Source organism: Calypte anna, chromosome 19 (genome assembly GCF_003957555.1).
Source record: "Calypte anna isolate BGI_N300 chromosome 19, bCalAnn1_v1.p, whole genome shotgun sequence".
Taxonomy (NCBI): Eukaryota; Metazoa; Chordata; class Aves; order Apodiformes; family Trochilidae; genus Calypte; species Calypte anna.
The window spans coordinates 9,350,299-9,372,258 of record NC_044264.1 but is presented as its reverse complement, the minus strand read 5'-3'; the positions used below and the strand labels follow the sequence as shown (position 1 = coordinate 9,372,258).

At 44.5% G+C, this 21,960-nt stretch overlaps 1 protein-coding gene across 2 annotated transcripts; it reads right to left on the bottom strand.

The window, feature by feature from the left end:
- Positions 1-471: 471 nt before the first annotated feature.
- GGNBP2 (gametogenetin binding protein 2) lies at positions 472-18,784 on the bottom strand. 2 transcript variants are annotated; one of them, XM_030462518.1, is made up of 14 exons: positions 18,678-18,784; positions 17,709-17,827; positions 13,807-13,887; positions 11,760-12,013; positions 10,718-10,816; positions 8,669-8,782; positions 6,850-7,059; positions 5,674-5,848; positions 4,009-4,203; positions 3,268-3,418; positions 3,039-3,164; positions 2,804-2,955; positions 2,170-2,418; positions 472-1,139 (listed from the first exon to the last, which is right to left on the bottom strand). In XM_030462518.1, the coding sequence occupies exons 2-14, from the start codon at positions 17,799-17,801 to the stop codon at positions 936-938; spliced, it is 2,103 nt and encodes a 700-aa protein (XP_030318378.1). In that variant the 5' UTR covers positions 17,802-17,827; positions 18,678-18,784; the 3' UTR covers positions 472-935. The 2 variants fall into 2 exon arrangements, with proteins under 2 accessions (XP_030318378.1, XP_030318379.1); XM_030462519.1 differs by having other exon boundaries at positions 898-1,139; positions 6,856-7,059; positions 18,678-18,772.
- Positions 18,785-21,960: the final 3,176 nt, after the last annotated feature.

The window sequence follows — 21,960 nt, the reverse complement described above, 5'->3', positions numbered from 1 at the left end:
AAGATGAAATGGGGGAGATGACACAGTTTTGGCTCCACGGAGGAGCTGGTGCAGTGAAAAGGGCCCTGCAGCCATCAGAAGATCTGTAGGGGCAGTGGGGACAGAGTCACTGTGCAAGGAACACAGCCCAGGTACACACAGCAGCTCCAGTACTCACAGCTCTCCCTGTCAGCACTGAAAGCAAAGTCACCTTCATTCCTTTCTCCCCCCCTGATTTCAGCTCCTGGTGAAGCACAAAATGATGAGCACTCCACTTAAAAGTGCTGCTTCCCACCCTAACCAAGGACACATCTCAAGCAGCTCTGCTCTTTGAAGTTACCCACGTTTTCCCTGCAGCTGATGGAGTCTTTGATTAAAGAACCCACCAGGATAAGGGCTCCCCTTCCTCCCCACCCAGCAGTGACAGCTGTCCATCCCCACAGCCCCAAATCCAGGAGCTCAAGCAGAAACGTGCACACCAGGGTTTTACTATGCATATTAATAAATATTCTTTATTTAAATTTTGCACATTGCGCTTTAACATATTACATCCAAAACATCTTCTGCAAATGGATGTCTACTTTGTAAAATCTTATATTCAGCTCATTGTCATTCTGTACAGAATTATAGGTACAACATTACTTTGCCACTAGTTTGCTTTTTTTTGTAAGTCTCACAGTAAGAGAAACATTTAATGAAAAGAGATGGCTTAAATTATGAGAGGCTTGCACAGCTACCCAACTAAAGATACAAGCCTGAAGAAAGAACAAAATTAATGAAATCACCTCCACCAGCCTCCTGCCCGAAAAAAAGGAAAAAAAAAAGAAAGAGAAAAAAAAAATCACATTAATTTAAGATAAAATTTTGCCATAAGTCACTAAATTAAGTTTTTGAAAGAGAAGGCGCAGTAGTCATCTGGAGAATTTCAGTGAAAGACAGAGCTATTTTATTGTGGTTTAGTTCGCTCCCGCTGTTGTCAACCAACCGTTACAAATGGGCCTCTTGTGATCGTTTAAGCGGCAGTATTTATTAAACTTCTCCTTCAGATGCTGTCGGTATTGTTCTCTATTGCTGTAAAAAGACTTGTTGTTTGCCATGAAGGACTGTATCTCGTCTTGGGAGATGAAGATTTCCTCATCAGAAGTGCATTCGGACTCGTCCTGCAAACGACAAGAGGCAAGGGAAGACCTCGCGCCGTGCTCGGCACCTGCTGCCTGGAGAGGGCTCCTCCAGGTCACCAGGCTGCAAGGCTGAGCTGGAAAAGCCACCCCCACAAATCACACACGAGGCTCTGCTGGGTTTTGGGGTGAGAGGTAGCTGGGAATCCCACCAGAGAAAAGTTTCAGAGTTTTAGCACATTTCTGTTGCAAGTGAATGGCTTCTATTAGAGCATTATTTTTTAAAGGGAGAAGAGGAGGAAAAAAATAGGGAGAAAGGGAAAAGAGGAGAAGAGAACGGGAAGGGAAAAGGGGAGAAGAGAAAGGGAAGGGAAAAGAGGAGAAGAGAAAGGGAAGGGAAAAGAGGAGAAGAGAAAGGGAAGGGAAAAGGGGAGAAGAGAAAGGGAAGGGAAAAGGGGAGAAGAGAAAGGGAAGGGAAAAGGGGAGAAGAGAAAGGGAAGGGAAAAGGGGAGAAGAGGAAGGGAAGGGAAAAGGGGAGAAGAGGAAGGGAAGGGAAAAGGGGAGAAGAGGAAGGGAAGGGAAAAGGGGAGAAAAGGAAGGGAAAAGAGGAGAGGAGAAGGAAGGGAAAAGAGGAGAGGAGAAGGAAGGGAAAAGAGGAGAAGAAAGGATGTACAGCAAGGGAGAGGGAGAAAGGAAGGAAAAGGAAAGAGAAGAAAGTTGTCCAACAAGTCTGTGGTGGGAAGTAGTATTTGAGGCATGAAGGCAGCAGTAATGCAGGCTTCATTGTATGCAATAATGCAATCCTTGATAATGAGCACTTATAATACATGTTCTGTCTCCTGCATTCCAGGGACAGGCAACTTCTCCTCCTCTGCAAAGCACCCAAGCTACAGACTTTGCAGAGAAGGAGCAAAAGCAAACAAACTGAGCCTGGGGAGAGCAGGCTGCACTGGCAGGGACAGTCACATCCTCTCTTGTAAGGGCTCTTCCCTGATATTCAAGTTCTAAACCCCAGCCCTCAAACCCAAGCTTTAGAACTGTATGCTACAGCCCAAACGACACGGTTACTTACAAGGAGTTCCACTAAGCTCTTGGCACCTTTTCCAGAATCAGGAACAAGTGACATTTCTGTGGATTCTGCAAACTGTGACACATTTTTCATATGCTCAAACCAAGGCAACTGCTGCCCACTTTTTTCTGAGCTACAACAGCTTTCAGCATGTGTGTCTTTGGTCTTGTCGCGATGAAACTCTGTGTGCGTGAGATTTCCTGAGCTCTCTCTGCTACCTGGATCTGCCATACAGCTTCCAAGTTTCTGGATCTAAAATTGATAAGAGCCAGCAATGAACTATCAGCAGTGTGAAACCTGAAAGATTCAGGCTTCAGATGGAAGCAGAGGGAAAGTGGAAAGGGCAGGGTTCAAAAGGAGAGCAAGGATATAAATGTGTTAAATACGTGTGGCTGGGGAGGAGGGGGAATGGCACATTAATTCACTGAGAGTGCACAGGATTAGGAGCACTGGAGAGAAGAGACTCCTTCCACCAGTGCTCCAGGAAGCACCTCGATTTCAGAATTCAATGGAGAGGTAACAAAATCCTTGTTGCCCCATTCACACCATTAGTCACAATCAAAATCCAGAATACTTTGGTAACTACTTTACAACAAATGCATTGGAAGAAGCCTTCTGGAAGAGCCATGTTCCTTACATGTTCATTCTCACACTTCAAGGTTTTACTTTTCTTTTTCTTCTTTTTGTTTTTGCCTTTCGTGGTGTTCTCTTCTGAGTTAGCCCAACACTCCACACAGCTGTCTCCATCCTCCTCTTTGTCATCACAGCGATGGACACACGGATCATCTCCTGAAAAACACAGGGAACTTTCTTCTCGGATCCTTCAGTTTTGTGGGTACTGAAAACCAGCACTGTGCTCTTCCCAAACCTACCATTTTCATCGTGGTTGCAGATGCCCTCAGTGCAGGCCACGTCTGATCCCTCTCGAGATCCTGTTTCACTGCCCTCCATGCTGGATGAGTACCCACAGTCACTGCCATTACAGTGTGGAGATAAACCTGAGGCAGGGGGAAAATCAGGGTCACCTGGAGCAGCTGGTGCACAGCAGTGTTTGCCCCATAAATGCTGGAATTTTAACAGGGAGAATGGCACTGAACTTACCTTTCTTGATTTTAGGTGAACCTAATAGAGTACCACTACTAGGGCAGGTGCAAGAAGTGCTTTCATTAGTTACAATTACTTCTACACAGTTGTTAGCTTCTTCAGTGCTACCACAGGCTTTGCAGCTGCTTTCTGTGAAGTTGGAATTTTCCTGAAGATAAAAAAAAAAAAATAGTTGCAAGCACTAAAAGCAGTGAAGGATCTTTTTAAAGGATGCTTCTCATGAGAAAAAACAGCTGACACTAACTGATAACAGCCACAGCACTGCTTGTAATTCTTAAGTACAAGATAACTTAAAAACCAAAACAAACCAACAAACCCAACTACTTTTCCCATAATAACATGGCCTGCAGTTTGCCAACTGGGCTCAGTCAAGAGATCCAGAGTAATAATAATTGCATTTAGTCAACTGAAACTTCCCCTTTCCAAAAAATTAATGGTATTTGCCTGCAACTTGCATTTGATGAACCACACTCTGAGATGAGAGCTGAAAAATATTCTCACATAACCTGACCCCCCCCACAAACACCAACCCCCCCAAAACTAAGGAGTTCCAGGCAGCTACTTTACATTAAGCCTGTCCTAATCTAAAGGAGTCCTAAATTCTGTCATCAAAAACTTCCCAAAACTGCAGTAAAAACTTCAGGAAGCCCAATATTGTACAGTGAGCTGCTGAATGAAGCACCAAATCAGAAGTGCAGGTATTTAATAGCAGCAAACCCCACTGCTAGCTGTGTTTACCTTCACTTGGTTGATTTCCTTCTCTTCTGTTGCCTGCAGAGGAGCAGGGATCTCACACACACACTTATTTTTCCTCCTGTTCTTCCGTTTTTGGCGTTTCTTCTCTTGTTTCAGCTCTCGCACTCTTTCTTCTTCTGAAAATTCTTCACAGAGCTGTTCCAGTCGACTAATACCCTGCACTTTTTCCACAGCCATCTGTTTATAAGAGGTTAGATCTATTTATAGATGTTACACAATTCAAGCTTTTACATTTATGAAAAAGGAGGAGGAAAAGAGCTGGCAAGTACTTCTTGTAAAAGTCACGGCAAGACAACTACTGACTGCAGGAGAGAAACACCCATCCAGACCAAGGCACTCAATTTGGGTGGCACAGGAGGAACACTGTGTTTAACTTACAGCCCAAATTCACCATTTTCAGTAAATCTGCAGACTTGAATGTCTATCTGGCAGATGCTCTCAGTATCTAACATAAACTGCACAGAAAAATCACACCAGAACCACAGCTCCAGCATTCCTGCAGCATTTTGTCTCAGGGTAACCAGTGAAAGGTCTGATTCTCTGATTCTGAAGCAGAGGTCTACCTCAAAACACAGCACAGCATCTAAACATGTTCTTTAGTATTAAATTTAGAACAAATATCCTAATGACACACCTACGTACAGTTAATAAGTATAGTTAAACTAGTAAACTATTCTGCATCAATGCTCCTAAACAGCTCAGAAGTAAATTAACAGGGGGCTTGGGGCTTTTTTCCAGGTCACTCTGGGAACTCCTTACACTCAAATGAGCCACTTTCTTTCCCACTCACCCTAGAAAAGGACTCCATATAAAGACAAAACTTCAAATTCACAGCCAACCTTGCACACCAGTACAATTACCTGAGTTTTACAACGTAAACTGATTTTAAATGCCATGCTTTACAAGATGAAAAACCCATCGCATCAAAACTGAATAAATGCCACAGTGCACCCAGCCCCACATCACTTGCATAGCACTAACTCTTTAAACCAATTCCTTGTAAACAAAAACTCCAAGGACTAACTAGGCTAGGGTCCTGTTGTGATCTTTCCCAAACTGATTTTGTTCTTCTTCCTCTGATTTTTACAAGTTTTTAGAGAAAACTGTCATTACGAATGGAAGACAAAGCAAAAAAGGTTTTATTCCATGCCAAAGGGGATGTACACTAGTGGCATAGATTAAAAGAACTCCAAGGAGTTCTGCCTGAAGTGCAAGATCCCACAGGACTTGGGGGGTCCTAATAAATAAAATCAAATACATTAAAATAAAGTTAAGGTGCTTCTGGAACATGCTGAATGCCAGAGTTAGCAGTTGTGTTTGTAATTCAGAAGCACATCCCCTCCATTTTTATTAATAAACCAAATAAAACTGTTGTAGCCAGAGCTATTTAAACTCTACCAGGGGGAAACACCTTTGCTGTGAATTAAAAACACAGAAGATCCATCAAAGGGAAAAGCAAACCTCAACCTTTTGCGTTCCAGCAAACTTCACACCAGAATGCAGCTCGGTTGTGCAGGCAACAAGTGACTGCACACAACACCCCTGCAGCTCCTTCCAGCCCAAGGTTAGTAAGAAGCAGAAAAATAGTTTAGGGAGAACACCCACAGTTCCTACAGCAACTCAAATAGAGAAAATGTGATTTTTTACCTCAAAACTTTTGCGTAAAGCATCAACACCCAGGTAGAAAAGCATCTGCCACGTCTGTTCCTCAGCCCGCAACTTCTGCCAGATTCGGTGTAACCTTTCATACAGATGAATACCCAGGCAGGTCAAAACTTCTTCCTGGGCTATGTCTATTGTCTTTGCATGCCTTTCTCTTCGTCTGAAGGGAGAGTAAACCAAAGGACAGCGTGGTTAAAGGAGCTGGAAGCCTACCAAGAGATCAAAGCAGTTAATGACGTCTTTTCTTGACATCCAGCTGAAGAGATGTGTGCCTGAGCAGCTTTTAAAATCGAGTTCTGCTGTGCTGCATGCAGATGCAAAACAGAAAGGACCAGGTCAAAGCCACCACCACGCTCCTGAGGCACTAAGCTCTGCGTGGCACTGCTAAGCTGCACTCTGCCTTCCAACTGCTGAGGGTGTTGCCCCATGGGTCTCTGCTTCCTCCTACAGGTGGGACCACCAGAGTTTTAACACCAAAGAGATGCAGCCATTTGCTTGGTTTCCTGGAATTTGTATCTAGTTTATATAGCAAATATTTCAGCTTCCTAAAGCTTTATGTGTCAGGTAACTGAAGGTGAATAAACACACGGAGAAATTTATATAGTACTTACTGTAAAAAGTAAGAATATCTCAGTATTAATTGCTATCATTTGGTAGGGAAAAATTATTATAAAAGCATTTACCCTCCTAACCAATTATGAACCAATTGAATTCTTAAGATACCAGGCTCAGAATTGTGCTTTTCATTGGAAGAGTTTAAGATGCTCAAACAGGTTCTGAAATGACTGCACTACACAAACAGCTACAACGCCAGACTGAACACTTGGTAAAACCTGGTGAAACTGGCAGCCAAGGTTCTCTTTCTATTTGGCATATTTTGGTGGAAAAGCAGGCAGCCTCTAGTGAGCACCCAAATGAACCAGAAGACATTTGGCATTTTTTTCCAGCCTTCAGAGTTCAGTGCAGCTGGAGGACAGAAAGCACACGCGACACCTTCGCCGCTGCGAAGCGTTCCCTGCCGGGGGTGCCTTCACAGCGGGTGTTTATGTCCAGAAGCTGACTGTGCAGAGCGAGGAGGCAGAACTGACTTGTGCAAAAAGAGAGGGGACAATAAAATAAAGAAGCAAAGCGCTAGATAGCCCACTCTAGCAAATTACATACTCATACCCTCCTGCGAACTCGGGCTCGGCGCGGCCCAGCAGGTGCGCGATGAAATCCGTCTCGCAGCAGACGTGGATGTGGCGCTCGTGGGGGCAGCAGCGCAGCCCCTCGTAGAGTGCAGCACAGTACCCCTTCTCCTTGCTGCAGTCCAGCTCCCCTATCAGGATGTTGTAAGCCCGGAGGACTTTGTTCTTGCAGTCAGTGCAAAACCTGGGTTGAATGAGAAAGGGAATGAGTCGGGTGTCGGGGAGGGAATCGCGAGCCGCAGCCCCGGCCAGAGGTGTGTGAGGTGTTCACGGGTCAGGTTCTTGTTACTCCACAGAGTAACACAGCAAGGCTCTGGCTGCAAGCCACCCAGGTTTACTCCCTGTGTTAGACTACCTCCCATAGATCAAGTCTGAGTATCAACTTTCATGCTTCGAGGCATAAGCCAGGCTAATTGTTAATCCAAAGAAATTCCTACATGGAGAAACGATTCCATATTCACTCGAAGATCAGAAGTCTAACAGTGAAGGAACTGAACCACCAGGACAAGCCTGGACAAAATTCCTTTCCAGTAACACACTCCAAGTTACTTTATAGCAATTATTTAAAGCATACTCAAGTGAGTGATAAGCAGGAAGACTAAAAAGTTTCTCCTGCTGCCTGCTGTACGAGAGATGTTTTCACTACAAACACCTTTAACCATATTCTGAATTACTAGATTGCTGCACAGGTAGCCAAACAAGGTTTATTTATAACACAACATACTCAATGCATACCCTCCCAACCCTGACAATTCTGTGATTCTAATTTAAACATGTGGCAGCTCAGATAACTAAGATGAGAAGAGTACAATTATGAAATCTCTTCTAATCAAAATACAACCAAGTTCAGCTCGTTCTCTTTTATAAGAGGAGCAACCTTCAAGGAGCTGCAAAACCTCTTGCTGAATTATTCTAAAAATGCAAGTCAGACAAGCTGCTCACATTTCAGCTTCCAGCTCCTCATGCCATCTCTGGATGGTGCTTTTCCCTTCCCTAGTTTGTCCAGTCACTGGACCACACTAAGTCAAACCTATTTTGATGTTTGATAGAGCTAGGATAACTGGTTAAGTTTCTGTGGTGAAAGGAAAGAAAACAGCAATATTATTGCAGGTTAGCAGCAGGAATGCTGCCAACACCATGTTTAATGTCACAGGAGATTAAAGTTATTTTGTTTCCAAAGTGTTATTTCCACACCACTGCCACCCCCGCACCCATCTGTGCCCCCACAGTTTGCATGAGAACCGTGAGACTACTGGAAATGAAGAACTTTTTCATCAGCACAGCAGCTACCCCACACACACAACAGTCATTTTGTGGCCTATTTTTTGCCTGCAAGAGAGACAGGAGAGCAATAGCACTGCTAAGTCATAAGCAACTGTTTTAAAACAGTGATTTACAAGCAACACCAAGCCTAAAATCTGCTTCTGTTACTTTAGGTCACATTAATTTTGAAACTGCACACACTCCCCAAAAGCCTGAAGTAAGGCAAGTCCCAGACAGAGCAGGGTACTTGTGCAAGAGTGAATATGTACAGTTTTAAACAATAAAATCATAAATTTTAATTTAATCCTAACCAAAGGGATTAAGACAAGGAGGTATGACTTCATCTGAGGTCTCTGCATTTCCCCTACCATAACTCAGAACAACAGGTACAACACAAAGACTGTTTCACCATCTCATCACTTTAAACATTGTGTGAACTCTACATATATTTTTATTCACCAAAATATATTTATTCACCCAAAAGTGCAGCATGCATTCCTCAAATGGAAGATTTTGCTCCAGGAACATACCTGTGTTTTCGGAGATAGGTTTCTAATGTTTCTAAAAGACAACTAGAGTCAATTAAAACTACTTCATCCCTGCATTCCTGGGACATGAGCTCCCACACATCCATCCAACAACCCCTGCAAAAAGAAGGAACACCACAACATAAGGAACAAAGACTGCACATTATCCTGTTAGCAGCTCAGAAAGCAAAGGGGAAAAAAAAATAAAAATAAAAAAGCACTGTTAGTTTACCTGACTGGTCCCTGGAAAGGTCCATAGTGGAAAGTGATGCTACACTTGCTCTCCTTTCTGCTGTCTTCACTATTTTTCTTATCTGCACTTAATTTCTCTGTACTGAGTGTGCTACTGCTCCCTTCACTGTCACACAGTATTAAAAAACATTTTTTTTTACACCTACACCATATATATTATGAACTATTTTATTTTTTTAAACAACTGCTATGAAAACGTTATTGTGTTCCTTAATTTACTTTGAATCTTTTATAGGTTAAGCCTTAACTCACAGGGTAATACATGAGATATAGGTTTTACTGTCCATATTTGTAAACCTGGATTTATAATGACTTTTTAAAGTTACAGCTGAGACAGGTTAAATTTCTAAAAACCCCAAACCTCCCAAGAAATAAGCAAAACATAACCTCCAAACTTCCACATATCTACCATCAAAGAGAAGGCATAAAACACCCTAAATTAAACTTTAAAAAATTGTTAAAAAAACTTCACAATATACATTTGGGTATGGTAAAAGTTCTTACACAGAAAAGATTGATCTTATTAAAACTAAAGCAGAAAAAAAATAAAGTCATAGTGCTTTGAATTTGCTTTATTTAAAAAAAGAAAATTATACCCCTATGATCTTTTGCTGGTGTAACAGAAGCTTTAAACTAATTAGACAAAAGCAGAATATAATAAGAGATAATGATTAGCTACCACAACCCTCAAGCAGCACAAGTGAAACATCAAGTGTCAAATTCCACATGCCTGGCATCTCAAAGGATTTATCTAAATCCAGAGAGACTCAAGTGTGCTCAGAAAAATACAAGTCCTGTAACTGGAAACCATGATCAAGCTCTCACAGGTTGTATGCTTAACCAAAAGCAGAACATAATCAACCAAAAAAGGTCCTGGGCACTCTAACTAAGCACAGCAGTCTCATTTGCTGGTCTTCATATTAAAAAAAAAAATATAAATTTACACCCTGTAAACAGGAGAAATAACCCAAATCCACAAGAGATTTACAGGGAGTGTTTTTCTGCTTAACCAGCTGGAATAAACCATTCCAATTCCAAAACACAAAGGTATAAATGCATCTTTTTCACTGGTGTATTCACAATATGCTGTCACACCTAGAGAAAATACATTTTACAGAGTTTAAACCCTGCAGCTCAATCACTATAAATCCCTTTATTAACAGTCATGCAAGGCATTTTTAATAATCCCAAACCAAGTGATATCTATTTGTTTAGTATGAACCTTTTCACCTCAATTTAAGAAAAACTGCTGTGTAGAGCTCAAAAACCACTTTGTCTTTAGTTTATATCACCAAGCAGCTATCACAATCATGGTGTATATCACAGTGCAGAAGCCATCCCAGCCTTGAGCAATTCTATTCCAGGTTATGTCAGACAAGAGATGAAAACCACATCAGAGAGCACTGGTTTGTAATGGCCATGCTGGGTTTTGGCCACTGGGTTTGAAATTAAACATGGATTACTTTTATATAAAAGAACCCCAAATAAAACAACCCACCAGCAAGTAAAAGACCTATAAAGCCAAGAGATAAAAATGGAACAGCTAGAACTGAGAAGTTATTAAATGAAGTGGTTCAGTAAGTTTTGGGAAGCAGCTGATTCCATGCAGCAGCCTTAAACTCCTGAATGCCTCAGTCCCACTCCCCCACAACCATTTGGGTCTGTTATCTTGGAGATGACTGCTCTGGCAAAGAGATAACAGCACAGCAATTGTTCTCTAAAATAAAATCACTTCAAAGTAAATCTATATTTCAGTTCCTTAAAATATTTTATATAGAATTGAGCACGTTAAACACTTACCCCAAGGGCTTTGGTTTGTGTGTGTCCAGGGAGTGTAACTGACATCTCTTGTTCTTCTTACTTTTGGGAATTGCATCAATCATATCATTCAGTTTGGACCTATAGGAAAAAAATGTAACTGAGTATTCTGAAAACATGGTTTTCCTGAGGAATTTTAAAGGGGTTGATTCAGCTCACATCTCAGAAACAAGTCTGCTAAGGAAGATTAAATCTAAAACTTCCTTCCTGTCCCCCATTTTCACTTCTTATGACACCCAACCCTGCAGCACACAAGAAAAATACAGTAAGCTGTTGTGTAACCCCATGAGGGACAGACTTTGAGCAATGACACCTATTTCAAAAGCTCAGGGAACCACCAGCACCACTTCATCAAGTTACACCACACCTCACCCTCCAAATCTTAATATCCAAGCTTTGCACAAACCTTTCCTGCTTCTCAGGGACTTGCTAACTGGAGCAAGAAGCAGGATGAGCTGAAGCCAACTGGAAGGCAAAGGCACACTGTGGTGAGCACTCACTGCTTGGTCTGCTGGCAGCTGAGAAACAAATGGCACCAAGACCAAGTGTGCCAGCCAGAGCCAGAAGGTTTCACTTTCCACGTGTTACCTTTCTACCCAAGAGCAGAAAGTTGAGCAGAGGGCTGATGGGGTTCCAATTCTTTTTTTTTTTTTCTTTTACCTTATTTTACATGCATAGTAGGGAGGTGAAGAAACATTCTTCTTCCAGAGATGATGGAAACCCCACAGTGCCTCTTTCAGATTAATAACTGAACATTTTAGCAGTGGTATCTTTCAATTGCAACCACAGCATTGCAACTGATGATATGAAAGCTTAGGTCTTTTGGGTCGGGTTGGTTTTTTACCCAGTTTAGGCAATAACTAGTTTAACATGGCTGTAAAAGACAAGTATATGCTATAAAATTCACACTTGGGACAACTCAGTGTGGCCAAGAGAGCTGCAAGGTGAAAGCCACAGACACCCGCTGCCCTCTTCCCCAGATGATTATTATTATTGATTATTGTTATTCCCAGCTCTGACTCACCCATGCACGTAGAAGAGTGTATAAAGTTTCTTTGCATCAGTCATACAGCTTCGAGTGACAGACAGGACCCCCTTTGGTCCTACTGTCAGGGGCTCCAGGGCTGGATTTCCAGACTCCACCAGCTGGGAGAAGAGTCGCTCCACGCTCCGGCGGCAGCCAACGCAGGGCACCAGCTGAGAGAGAGCACTCAGCACTTCCCGAGAGGTCACCATCATGGCAATGTTCAGATCCTGCTGTTTGAGCATGCTGTGTCTCTAAAAAAAAGAAAGGGAAATGAAATAATGCAAAATAAAGAAAAAACACAACTTAAAAACCTGTCTGTGGGGTTTTTTCCCCTTCAACCCCATTTCCGCACCCAAACCCCCCTGAACTGGGAGCTGCAGACAGAGCTCAGAGTTTCAGGCCACTGATTTATTGTACATCCCTTAAAATGGTTAAAACATGCACAAAACCATACTTGCTACTATCAGGATCAACTCTGCTTCAAGTCTTACACTCTGCCCTCTGGAAGGCAGCTCCTATTTTTCTCCTCTTGTTCTCTCCCAGCACTCCAACCAACAAGTGCTGTTTCCAAAACTCCTCCTGTTTGGAGCAAGCTAATTTAGCACTCCATCTCCAGGAAGGCAAAATGCCCTCTGACAGCACAGTTCTAGTGCTTGGAATTAAAAAAGCAGCACACATTACTGTTCAGGGGGAGAGGTTTTACTTGGGCAGTGAACACTTGCTGGGTGCTAACAACAGAACACCTTAGGGAACACCTTTTAACAGGTCAAGAAACAATTCCAGGAGTTTTCTCCAGGCTCCCCTGTCAAACCCACCCATATGAAGACAGAAAGCACAAGCCCTTTTATTTCTTCCTCTAGCTGCTAAAATACTGGCTTGGATTTTCATGCACACATGAGCACAGCTACAGAGATGAGAGTCCCTTCCTCACCCACCAATCACCACACTTACACTGGGATTATCAGCACTGCTCCTACTTCCACACACAACCTGTCAGGGCATTCATTGCCATTTTCCCCTGGTTATACAGAGTGTAGCTGTGTGAGCATGGTTGTATCTACACAGGGAGTATTTTGCCACGATTGTATTTTCTGTATTCCTGCTGTATCTGTATCACTTCAGCACTCCTGATGCAGAAATGACTCATTACAACTTGTAAGGCAAGAAAAGATCATGCAGCAATGGGCAGCTAATCCATCCCATGGAATGTGCAGATACATCAGTTCAAAGAAGAATATTTTCAGCTGATTTCGAGCAACATATGTTATGAAAAGCAAAGCTATTATCAGATAACATTTAAAGTCTGTGCTCCTAAAGGCAGGCACATTAAATAATCTGACAAGCAGAATCACTCTGCAATAATCCTCTTCCCTGCAATTAACAGTTCTAGTTAAAGCAACAGCAGGAACAAGCTATTTTCACAACACAGAAATGTTTTATGTGTTTGTCTGGAGTGCTGCTGTCAAACCACCAGAGCAGAATGCTGCAAACTGCCCTCTTCCTGTGAGCATCCAGTGGTCACCCTGTACCTGCTACAGGTGTTACTGTACCATGGTTCTTTGTCACTGTTACCAGGTAAGTTTCTACAATTAAAGCTTCAGGGGCAACACAGAACCATCTCTCACAAATCAACTGTATTTAAGCTATAAACTGGCTCATTAACTCTGTCTTGGTGTGGTGCTAATCATAAGAACGTAAAGAACACACAAAAAGAAGTTAAAAATCTTTAGAAGAAGAAAAATCAAAATGTATTTAGAGTCTGCAGCTTCCACTTAGTACAAACTGGCAGTGCCCAGAAGGTGTGTTATTTTTACAAGTCTCCAAACAACCAGACATGCAGGCACTGCCTCCTGAGCACACAGCAGGGTGTAAATGCTGAAACCCACCTGCTGTACGTGGTACCAAGTCAGAACTGAGCAGAGGTGCTGACATCTCTTAAGTCATGCCAGGAGTGACAACCCCCTGGAGCAGCCAGAGCACAAACCCAAGGAAATTAAGACCTGACACACGTGGCTCTGCTGAAAAACCAGGAGGATGTATTTACCTGAATGAACTGCTTTAGCTGTGCACTGTTGTTCTGATGTCCATCCAGGTTCAGCACATTATCAGGAAATTCCATCACCATCTATACAAGGGGAAAGAACAAAACAACATGAAAAGCTTTCAGAAAAAAAAGGCACACACAGAGCATTAGTTTATTTTGCTTTCTTGAGGCAAATAAGACAAATTATGTTTAAATTTAAATGCTCATTTTTTTCATGTAACTGTTGGAAACCTGGGAAAGGAGAAAAGTAAAGGTTTCAGACAGTGAGTGTTTCAGCAGAGTAACTGGTTCCCTAATATGATGTTCTGGAGGCAGTTTCTAAATTGCAGCTCCTAAATAGCTGTCACAGAGCAAGCAGAGGTTGCTAAATGGCACATCAGGATTTACATTACACTGTCTGCATGAATGGAGGCTGCTTCAGTTTCAAAAAAGGAACAAAACCACAACTGTACTTCAACACACTGAGCTCCAAACTGACCCAAGGGCCTAACTCAATTTATAAAGGAATGAAGAAACAGTCACAACAGTTTAATGACTGAGTTGACTCCTTGGAGGGCTAATTTATAACCATATTAACCCCAAAAGGCACTCCAAGGTATACTTAGTTTTGTAAGATTGCAGCTGCAGCTCTCCAGAGGCTCAAAGGAAAATGTTAAGCCTACAGAACAATGTGATTACTTGTAAGTAATTAATAATATTTCTTTTCCAATTACTGAGCAACAAAGAAGGGAATTTCTTGGCATGGGAGGGGGAAATCAGGAGAATACTTTTCAGTGAAAAAAAAAAAAAAAAAGAAATAAACCACACTTTAAAACCCTGCAGGGAAATGAACCAAAAAAAAGAGTAAAACTGGGTTAGTTGGTCTTGTCCAAACTGAGAAATACAGAATTTATCAACATGACTACTGAAAGTTCACCTTAAAATCTGAAAGGCAAAACAACAGCTTTGGTTAATAACTTTAACTGACAGCAAGAAAAATTGCCTGATTTATCCTTTTTTCTCCTCCTACCTTCCCTCAGTTGTCTCCTAAGGAGAGAATTCCCTGCTGACACTCCCCCCAGAGAACTCAGACATTTACTTTTTCCAGGCACTTGACATTGCTCAAAAATAAACACCCAGCCTCAAAGGCCAGAAAGCAAGGCAATATTTTGATCTCAGATGTTCCAGAACTGGAACATTAGCACAGCTGCCTTATCTCTGTGCAGAACACCACCACAGCCACTGCTGATCCTCACCTCTCATCCATTTTTTTTCCAGACTCCCCTGCACCTGATCCACACACATGAAGCAGCAGCACAAGTTCTTGCTGCAGAATTTCAGGTTTCCTACACTGCTAATGTGATGTTTCTGTGTGCACTGAGCTCCATCCAAAAGTAAAAGCTCCACCTGCTAATACCATGGAGAAGAGACACATCTCCATTTTATTTTTTTTTTTCACCCTCACCTTCATCTCCCAGTATCAGACAACACCCTCAGGTGGTTCTGTACAGCAGAGTGAAACTATCAAAGAGTAAATTAATTCCTGTGTCTGTCTGATGAGATTTTATTAAGTGGTTAAACACCAACCACCATCACACCCTGAACGGGAAGGAAAAATTCCTGGATCACCACATCAAATGCAATGCCTTCTAGAAACCCTAAAAGCTGCTTAAGATATGAAAAAGGGTTAAATAATACTTAAGCTTCATTTGATTTCGAGTTGAGGCACTGGAAAGCCAGCAGTGTGCTAGTGAACAATCCATTTAGGGGAGCAGCATCACTCTGCACCTCCACAGCTCCCTGTGCCACTCCAAGGCACTGTTACAAGCTGAGGAGTTCATTCCCCCACTAATCTGCAACCCCTGACTGAGTGTTTCTGGATTTAAGGCCCAGATGAAGCCCTGACTAACAGAACCAGTCCCATTAGTTTTAAAATCTGATTTTTAAGAAGCCAGCACATGCCAGTTCCTGCCAGTAAACACCACTGCTTCTTAAATGCTGCAGATGTAAAACATTGTGTTTGACAGACAGCTGCACTCCTTGCAATTGCTCTCATTAAGAATTTAAAAAATAAATTATAGAAGACACTGAGAAGCTAAGAGTTCATTCACTGCCTTCTGCAGGTTTATGCCATAAAAGCATCCAGAAACCACCTAAAAATCCAAGTATTTTTTAATAGTAAAAGGGAAAAAAAAAACCCCACCTGAGGTAAGACTCCTCCCTGGTGAGGAGGATCTGCACTGGCAGAAATGCCTTTGATCTGATTTACAGCTCCAGGAACCCCTTCAACCACCCTTTGGTGTGAAAAGCAGAGGGACAGAGACAACACAGTGCAAAGGCACAAAGTCTGGGCCTGGAATTCAGGCCTGGAACTAAACCACAAGTGGAATTTCATCTGTTTTCTGGTGTAGCCCAATTTTCACTCTCTCTCTCCCTCAACCTACCAACCACAACAAAGGTTTGGAGCAGGGTAAAGCTCCTTGACACAATCCAACAAGCAGTGGTTACCAGGGAGTCCAGTGGAAGATTAAAAAAAATAAATTAAAATAAAAAAAGAAGGGAAAAAACCCAAGATCTTAAAGCTACAGGGGAAACAGAGGGGCAAAAGAACTTCCATGGCATAGCCAAGACATTAAAAAAAAAACCCAAACAACCCAAATTTACACTATTCCTACACAGTGCTGGGGTTCCAGGTAACCAACCATACCAGGGCAGCTCAATATTGCTCTGGACAACTGAAGGGGAAACTCTGATTGCTGCATAAACACAGAGAATGCAAAGCCAAGAAACAGGGACAGTATCTGGTAAATCAGTAATATGGTAAATTAGTCATCAAGTAGCATTTAAGAGGATTAAACCTCAAATACAGCAAAGACCTCCTCAGGTGTAGCAAAACCAGGAGGGACTGAGGCAGGACTTTTAGCAGTGTGATGAGGGGTTTAGACACTGACCACACTCCAGTGTTTTGCTCTGGAAAATGGAAGAAATTGCATTTAGAGTGTTGATTGGGCTGGCTGATGCAAGTCAGGGATTCTCCCATCTCAAAGGGTGAAATGAGGGATTTAAAGCACCTGTATTTGACACCATTTAAAGTACAAGGAGTTACTGTCCCACCACTGACAGCCACAGAAATCAAATATGAGTAAGCAGGATAATTAATGCCCCATTTTGCTTTCAAACCAACATTCTCACAGCTTGGGAAATACAACAACTGACAACTGGCTAGTCAGGGAATTTTTCTCTGTTTGCTCTGCGTTACCTATGATGCAATTCCTGAGCCTTCCTCCAGACATGTGAGGAAGGGAGAGACCAGAGAGCCTCCAAGCTCATTTTCCCACTGAATCTTCTGGAAATGGCAAACCTCCCATGTTTATCAGAATAATAAACTGCAGCTCTCTGGGGTTTGTTGCTGTGGGGACGTTGTTACTGACCTGATAGCTCCTGCTTTAAGGCAAAGCTGTAAAAAAACAGCTTTTGCCTTTTCTTGGCTGTTTAAAAGCATGGTTATTCCTTAGCTAGCCACGAGCCTGGGCTCGGTGTTAACATGGCTCCCTCCCTTCCTTACGAGCTGAAAAATGGCTTTGCTCCACACTTGGGCTGGAGCACATGCTTGTCACTTATAAAACAAGTTCAGTGCAGGCCCCAGCACAAGCAATAACTTTCTAATTACGTGGGGGTTTGGTGTTTTTTTTTTCTTTAGAGCTGGGAAACAGATTTTTAAAAAATAAATTAAAATAACCAAGTTTCCACATTAAGCTCTGTTAACCCCAAGTGTTGCAAAGTCCCAAAGCTCAGCGCTGCAAGGAGGAGCCTGAGGGGTGAGGTGAGGGGGGGGGGGAAGGGAGGCCCTATCCAGGGAAAAGGCCCCGCCTGAGCATTGCAACACAGGCCGGGAGGTTGCAGAGGGGTGTGCGGGCACTCACCGTGAGGGTGTCATCGATGTAGAGGGGAATCTGCCTCTTCTCGAAGGGGAATTCCTCCTCGCCGTCCCTGCAGACCGCCACCAGCCGCGCCATCGCTGCCGCTTCCTCACCGATCCGGCCTGCCAGGAGCCAGACCCGCCGGAGGTAAACACCCACCCCGCTTCCCCGCCGGCACTTTCACCACCCCGCCACACAGCCTGCTTTACCCCATCGCCTGATTCACCACGGCCCCGCCGCTTTCAGCCTCGGGACTCAAAAATAAATTAATAAATAAATAATAATATAATAATAAAATAATAATAATAATAATTAAAAAAAAATAAGACTCCGTGCCAGAGGTGGGCAGGCTGGGAAACGCGATAGAACATGGATGAAAAAAAAAAAAAGGAAGGGAGGAGCGTACCCGGGCACAGCCGGGGAGGGAAGGCCCGGAGGCCGGCGGGGGATGGAGCTCGGGCGTTGCGGGCCGACCCCCCGCCCCTTCCCCGCCGCCACCGGCCCAGACAGCCCGGCGGGGACCCGCCCAGCCCGGAGCGGGATGCACGGTTCCTCCGCCCCGCCGCGGCTGGGGAGGCAGCGGAGCAGCGTTGGGACGAGGAGAGGAGGGAGGTGGGGGCTCCACCTGCGAAGCGGAGCTGCCTCTTGCCCCCCGAGCGAGCTGCTCTGGGGCCGCACCCCGCAGCCGTGGGGAGGGGTCCCGCTGCCCTCCCGCTCCTCAGCTGCAGCCCGGGATCGGCGGAACCCGCGGGCCCGCAGCCTCCTCCTCCTCCCTCCGGCGGGCCGGGGACGAGAGCGAACCCAGGGGCTGCGAGGCTGACCCATCCCTCTCCTCCCGCTCCTCACCGGGCCTCCAGCCACCGCGGCGATGGCGGGGAAGCAGCCCGGAGCGGGGGCAGCTCCCAGCCCCGTTCTTTCCTTCTCCTCCCCGCTCCCCAACCCGCCGCTCTCCCAACCCCCTCGGGCCTTTACCGGCTCCTCCGCGAGTCGGCGGCCCGGGCGCTGTGACAGACGGGCGGACACCTCAGGCTCCGCCACTGAGCCGCCTCCTTCCTCTCCCCGTCCCCGGGCCCTCCCCACAGGCGGTGGCCCCAACCCCGGCCCCGGGGCCGCCCCGCCCTCCTCTCGCGAGAGAACGCGGCCGCCTCCTCCTCCTCCTCCTCCTCCTGCGCTGCCCCCGGGCCCCAGCTCCGCCTCACAGCCCCGGGGCTGCCCGCGGGACCTGCCCGCTCCTCACCCGTTACCTCCCGGCCGACACCCCCCGGGCTCGGCCGCCTGAGGAGCTGCGCGGTCACCGCTGTCACAGACCGGGGGGATCCGGAGCGTTCCATCCAAGGAGCCGGGAGGGTGAGGTAGGGCGGCGGCCCCGGGGGATGAGGGCGGGAAAGGCGGGAAGGGGGGTCCTGGGGTCTTCAGCTCCTGTCAGGAGGGAGCTGCCGCTGCCTTCCCGCTCCTGAGGGGATGCGGGCCGGGATGGAAGGGATCTGCAGGATTAGCTGGGGGAAAGGGGTCATGTCCACCGGGGGAGGTGAGGAATTGTCCCCTGGGATGGAGGGGATGGGTGAGGGGCAGCGTGTGATGGTGAGTTATTAAATAAGAGAGTACTTGGTGTGTGTCAGGTCCTCACAGGGACGGCAACTCGGTAGGTGGATTTATTGACTTCAAAGGGTTTAGGATTTTGGGATTTATAAATCGAAGCCCCATCCCTGGAAGTTTTTAAGGCCAGGCTGGATGAGGCTCTGAGCAACCTGATCCTATGGGAGGTGTCCCTGCCCATGCAGGGGGATTGGAACTGGATGAGCCTTAAGGTCCCTTCCAACCCTGACAATCCTCAGATTTCCTTCTTGTTTCTGCATAAAAATCATTTTTAGCAGAGGAGTTAATTTACTCAAACTCATCGTGCAACATCTCTAATAGAAACGCTGTGCAGAGCCACATCACTGCACAGTTTGTAGCCTGTGTATCCTCATGGCTCCCTCCTTCAGCCCAAGTCAGGCTGAACTGACTACAACCCCTTGTCGAGTTGTACCAAAGGGTGGTTGTGTGCAGCAGGCTGTGAGGAGCACTCCTTGGCTTCCCCTTCCTTGCTTCTCCCAGAGAGCATGGCTGGGTCACATCAACAAAAACATCAATGCCCCAAGTTTTGTATTCTCAGGATAAAAAAAACCACCATTCCGTTTCATATAATTTTTATCTGTGGAAGATGGTGGGGTTGTTTTCTTAATTTGCTAGAACACACAGCTTGCTTGTTATCTACAAAAGGGTGAAAAGACAGGCAGCCCCTTCATGATGTTCATTTGCATGCTGCTTTTCTCCCAAGAAGAATTACCTGTTCTTTAGGATGCAGTGGCTTTGAAGTGCCTGGAATCATTACTGTAACGTTTGACATCAAGAGGCACTGGAAAGGCATGCTAGGGAGCTGATGCTTTGCTAAGAAACTACTCATGTTTAACAAATAACAAGGTTAAGAGTAAATGTAATCAGCTCAACTCTCCCACCCTTTTTTCAATCCTGCAGCCCTACAAAAAGGTCATTTGGTGGAATTATGGCAGCAAAATTTATGTTTTCCCAGTCCTCTGCTTTATTATTACTATTGAAGCAGGTGGCATGCTATGGTTGAACTACTTAATCCTCACTCATTGAAATATCTTTGAATTTTACGAATTATTTAACAGCTCAAAGTTCGATTGATATTTTTTTAAATAGATCTTTGATCTGTACAACCTTACTCATTAAATACACCCCAAAGTGAAATGAAACCTGGTGTTCTGATTCCTCCCCACCACTGAGCTAACAGCTACCTGGGTCAGTGTGCAGACAGCCTCTCCAGCAGTGCCATGTTAACTCCTCTCACATCTTTTCAAACTCATTCCCCTGCTGGTAGTGTGATCCAAGAACTCTCACTTGTACTTCTCCTCTCAGAGCCATGCTTAATTACCTGTGTCTATTCCTAGTCTAAACCTTCAGCATTAATAACTTGCTTCGGGGCAGAGCTTGCCACATTTGTTATTGCCAATAAGCAAGGAGAATTAATTATCTCTGATTCATCCCCTGGTGAACGACTCGGGACACAGCAGGCAGCTCTTGTTAAGTGGGGTGCTCTCACTCTGGCCCTGCTTGTGCACCCCCTCCAGTTTGCTGGCTGTGTTGTGGCAAACCTGGAATGGGTTCCTGTGGAGCAAACAGGGCTGTGCACAGACACAGCAGACCTCCCACGGGATTATTTTATTTTTTTTTTCCTTCACAAAATGGAGTTGGCACCTGGCTGGTGCGCTGCTTGTCCAGACACAGCTCTGCTTTGTCACACCCCGTGAATGCCTGCACCCTGAATCATGTTGGCAGGCTTGTGCTCACAGGCAGGACTCACTGCACATCTTGTGCTTCAAAATATTTCAAAAATTAATATCCATGAGTAATTTTGCATGAGCAAGGAGTGCCGTTCAGTTCACGATGGAGGATTTTCTTCCCTGGGCCAGACTACAAAATGTTTTAAAAGAAAGACATACACCAGTTACCAGAAGAGTCTGCTGTAAACTGTGACCAGGGTTTATAAGACATTGTTGCCAATTAATTGAATTTATCCCCAGAATAACACAGGCCTTTTGTTCTTTAATTCTGAAGACTACATGGCTGCAACTTGGAAGTATGAAATCAGCATGGCCACAGCACCAAAGCTTCAGGCTTTGTCTTTCCACTCACCAACAGTTAAGAGAACATCATAAACTTGAAGATATTCCCTGTCTGCCTTCAGGAATGTGATTCAGAGGCTTCATCTCCATAGGTTTTCTGATTCATCACATTTGACAGGCAAGGAGAAATGTGAACTGCTGTAACTTCACAGACACAAGACATTTACCATCAACTGCCATTTGTGTTCTATTCCTTAAGTATTTTTATCTCAAATAATTGAATTCCTCATGATTTTTAAATGTATTTCTCAACAAATTAACAAGGTCAGGAAGAACTGGCACAGTTAGGAAAGTGAATAAAGAACTGTTCTGTCCAGGGCTTGCAGGAAGACTGAGAAACTGAGCACATCTCTTGTTGATGCTCTGCCTGACCCCCTGCCTCAGGCTGCTCTCCATTTGCACTGTTTTTTAATAAAAATTAACACAAAATGTTGCCACTTAAAGACATCTCAGCTGTCAAAATACAGCACTAAATGAGCTGCTGTTTCAAATGATTTTACAGACAAGCAGGTGGGCCTTGAGTACTTGTAACACAGAGCTGTATTTTACAGCATTCTGAAGGAGGA

Excerpts from the sequence above, each read along its gene's own strand:
- GGNBP2 (XM_030462518.1), bottom strand. The coding sequence starts at position 17,801 with ATGGCGCGGCTGGTGGCGGTCTGCAGGGACGGCGAGGAGGAATTCCCC. Across the intron at positions 8,783-10,717 it reads CACAAACCAAAGCCCTTGGG|GGGTTGTTGGATGGATGTGT; the intron begins GTAAGTGTTTAA and ends TTCTTTTTGCAG. Across the intron at positions 2,419-2,803 it reads TGAAGTGTGAGAATGAACAT|ATCCAGAAACTTGGAAGCTG; the intron begins GTAAGGAACATG and ends TATCAATTTTAG.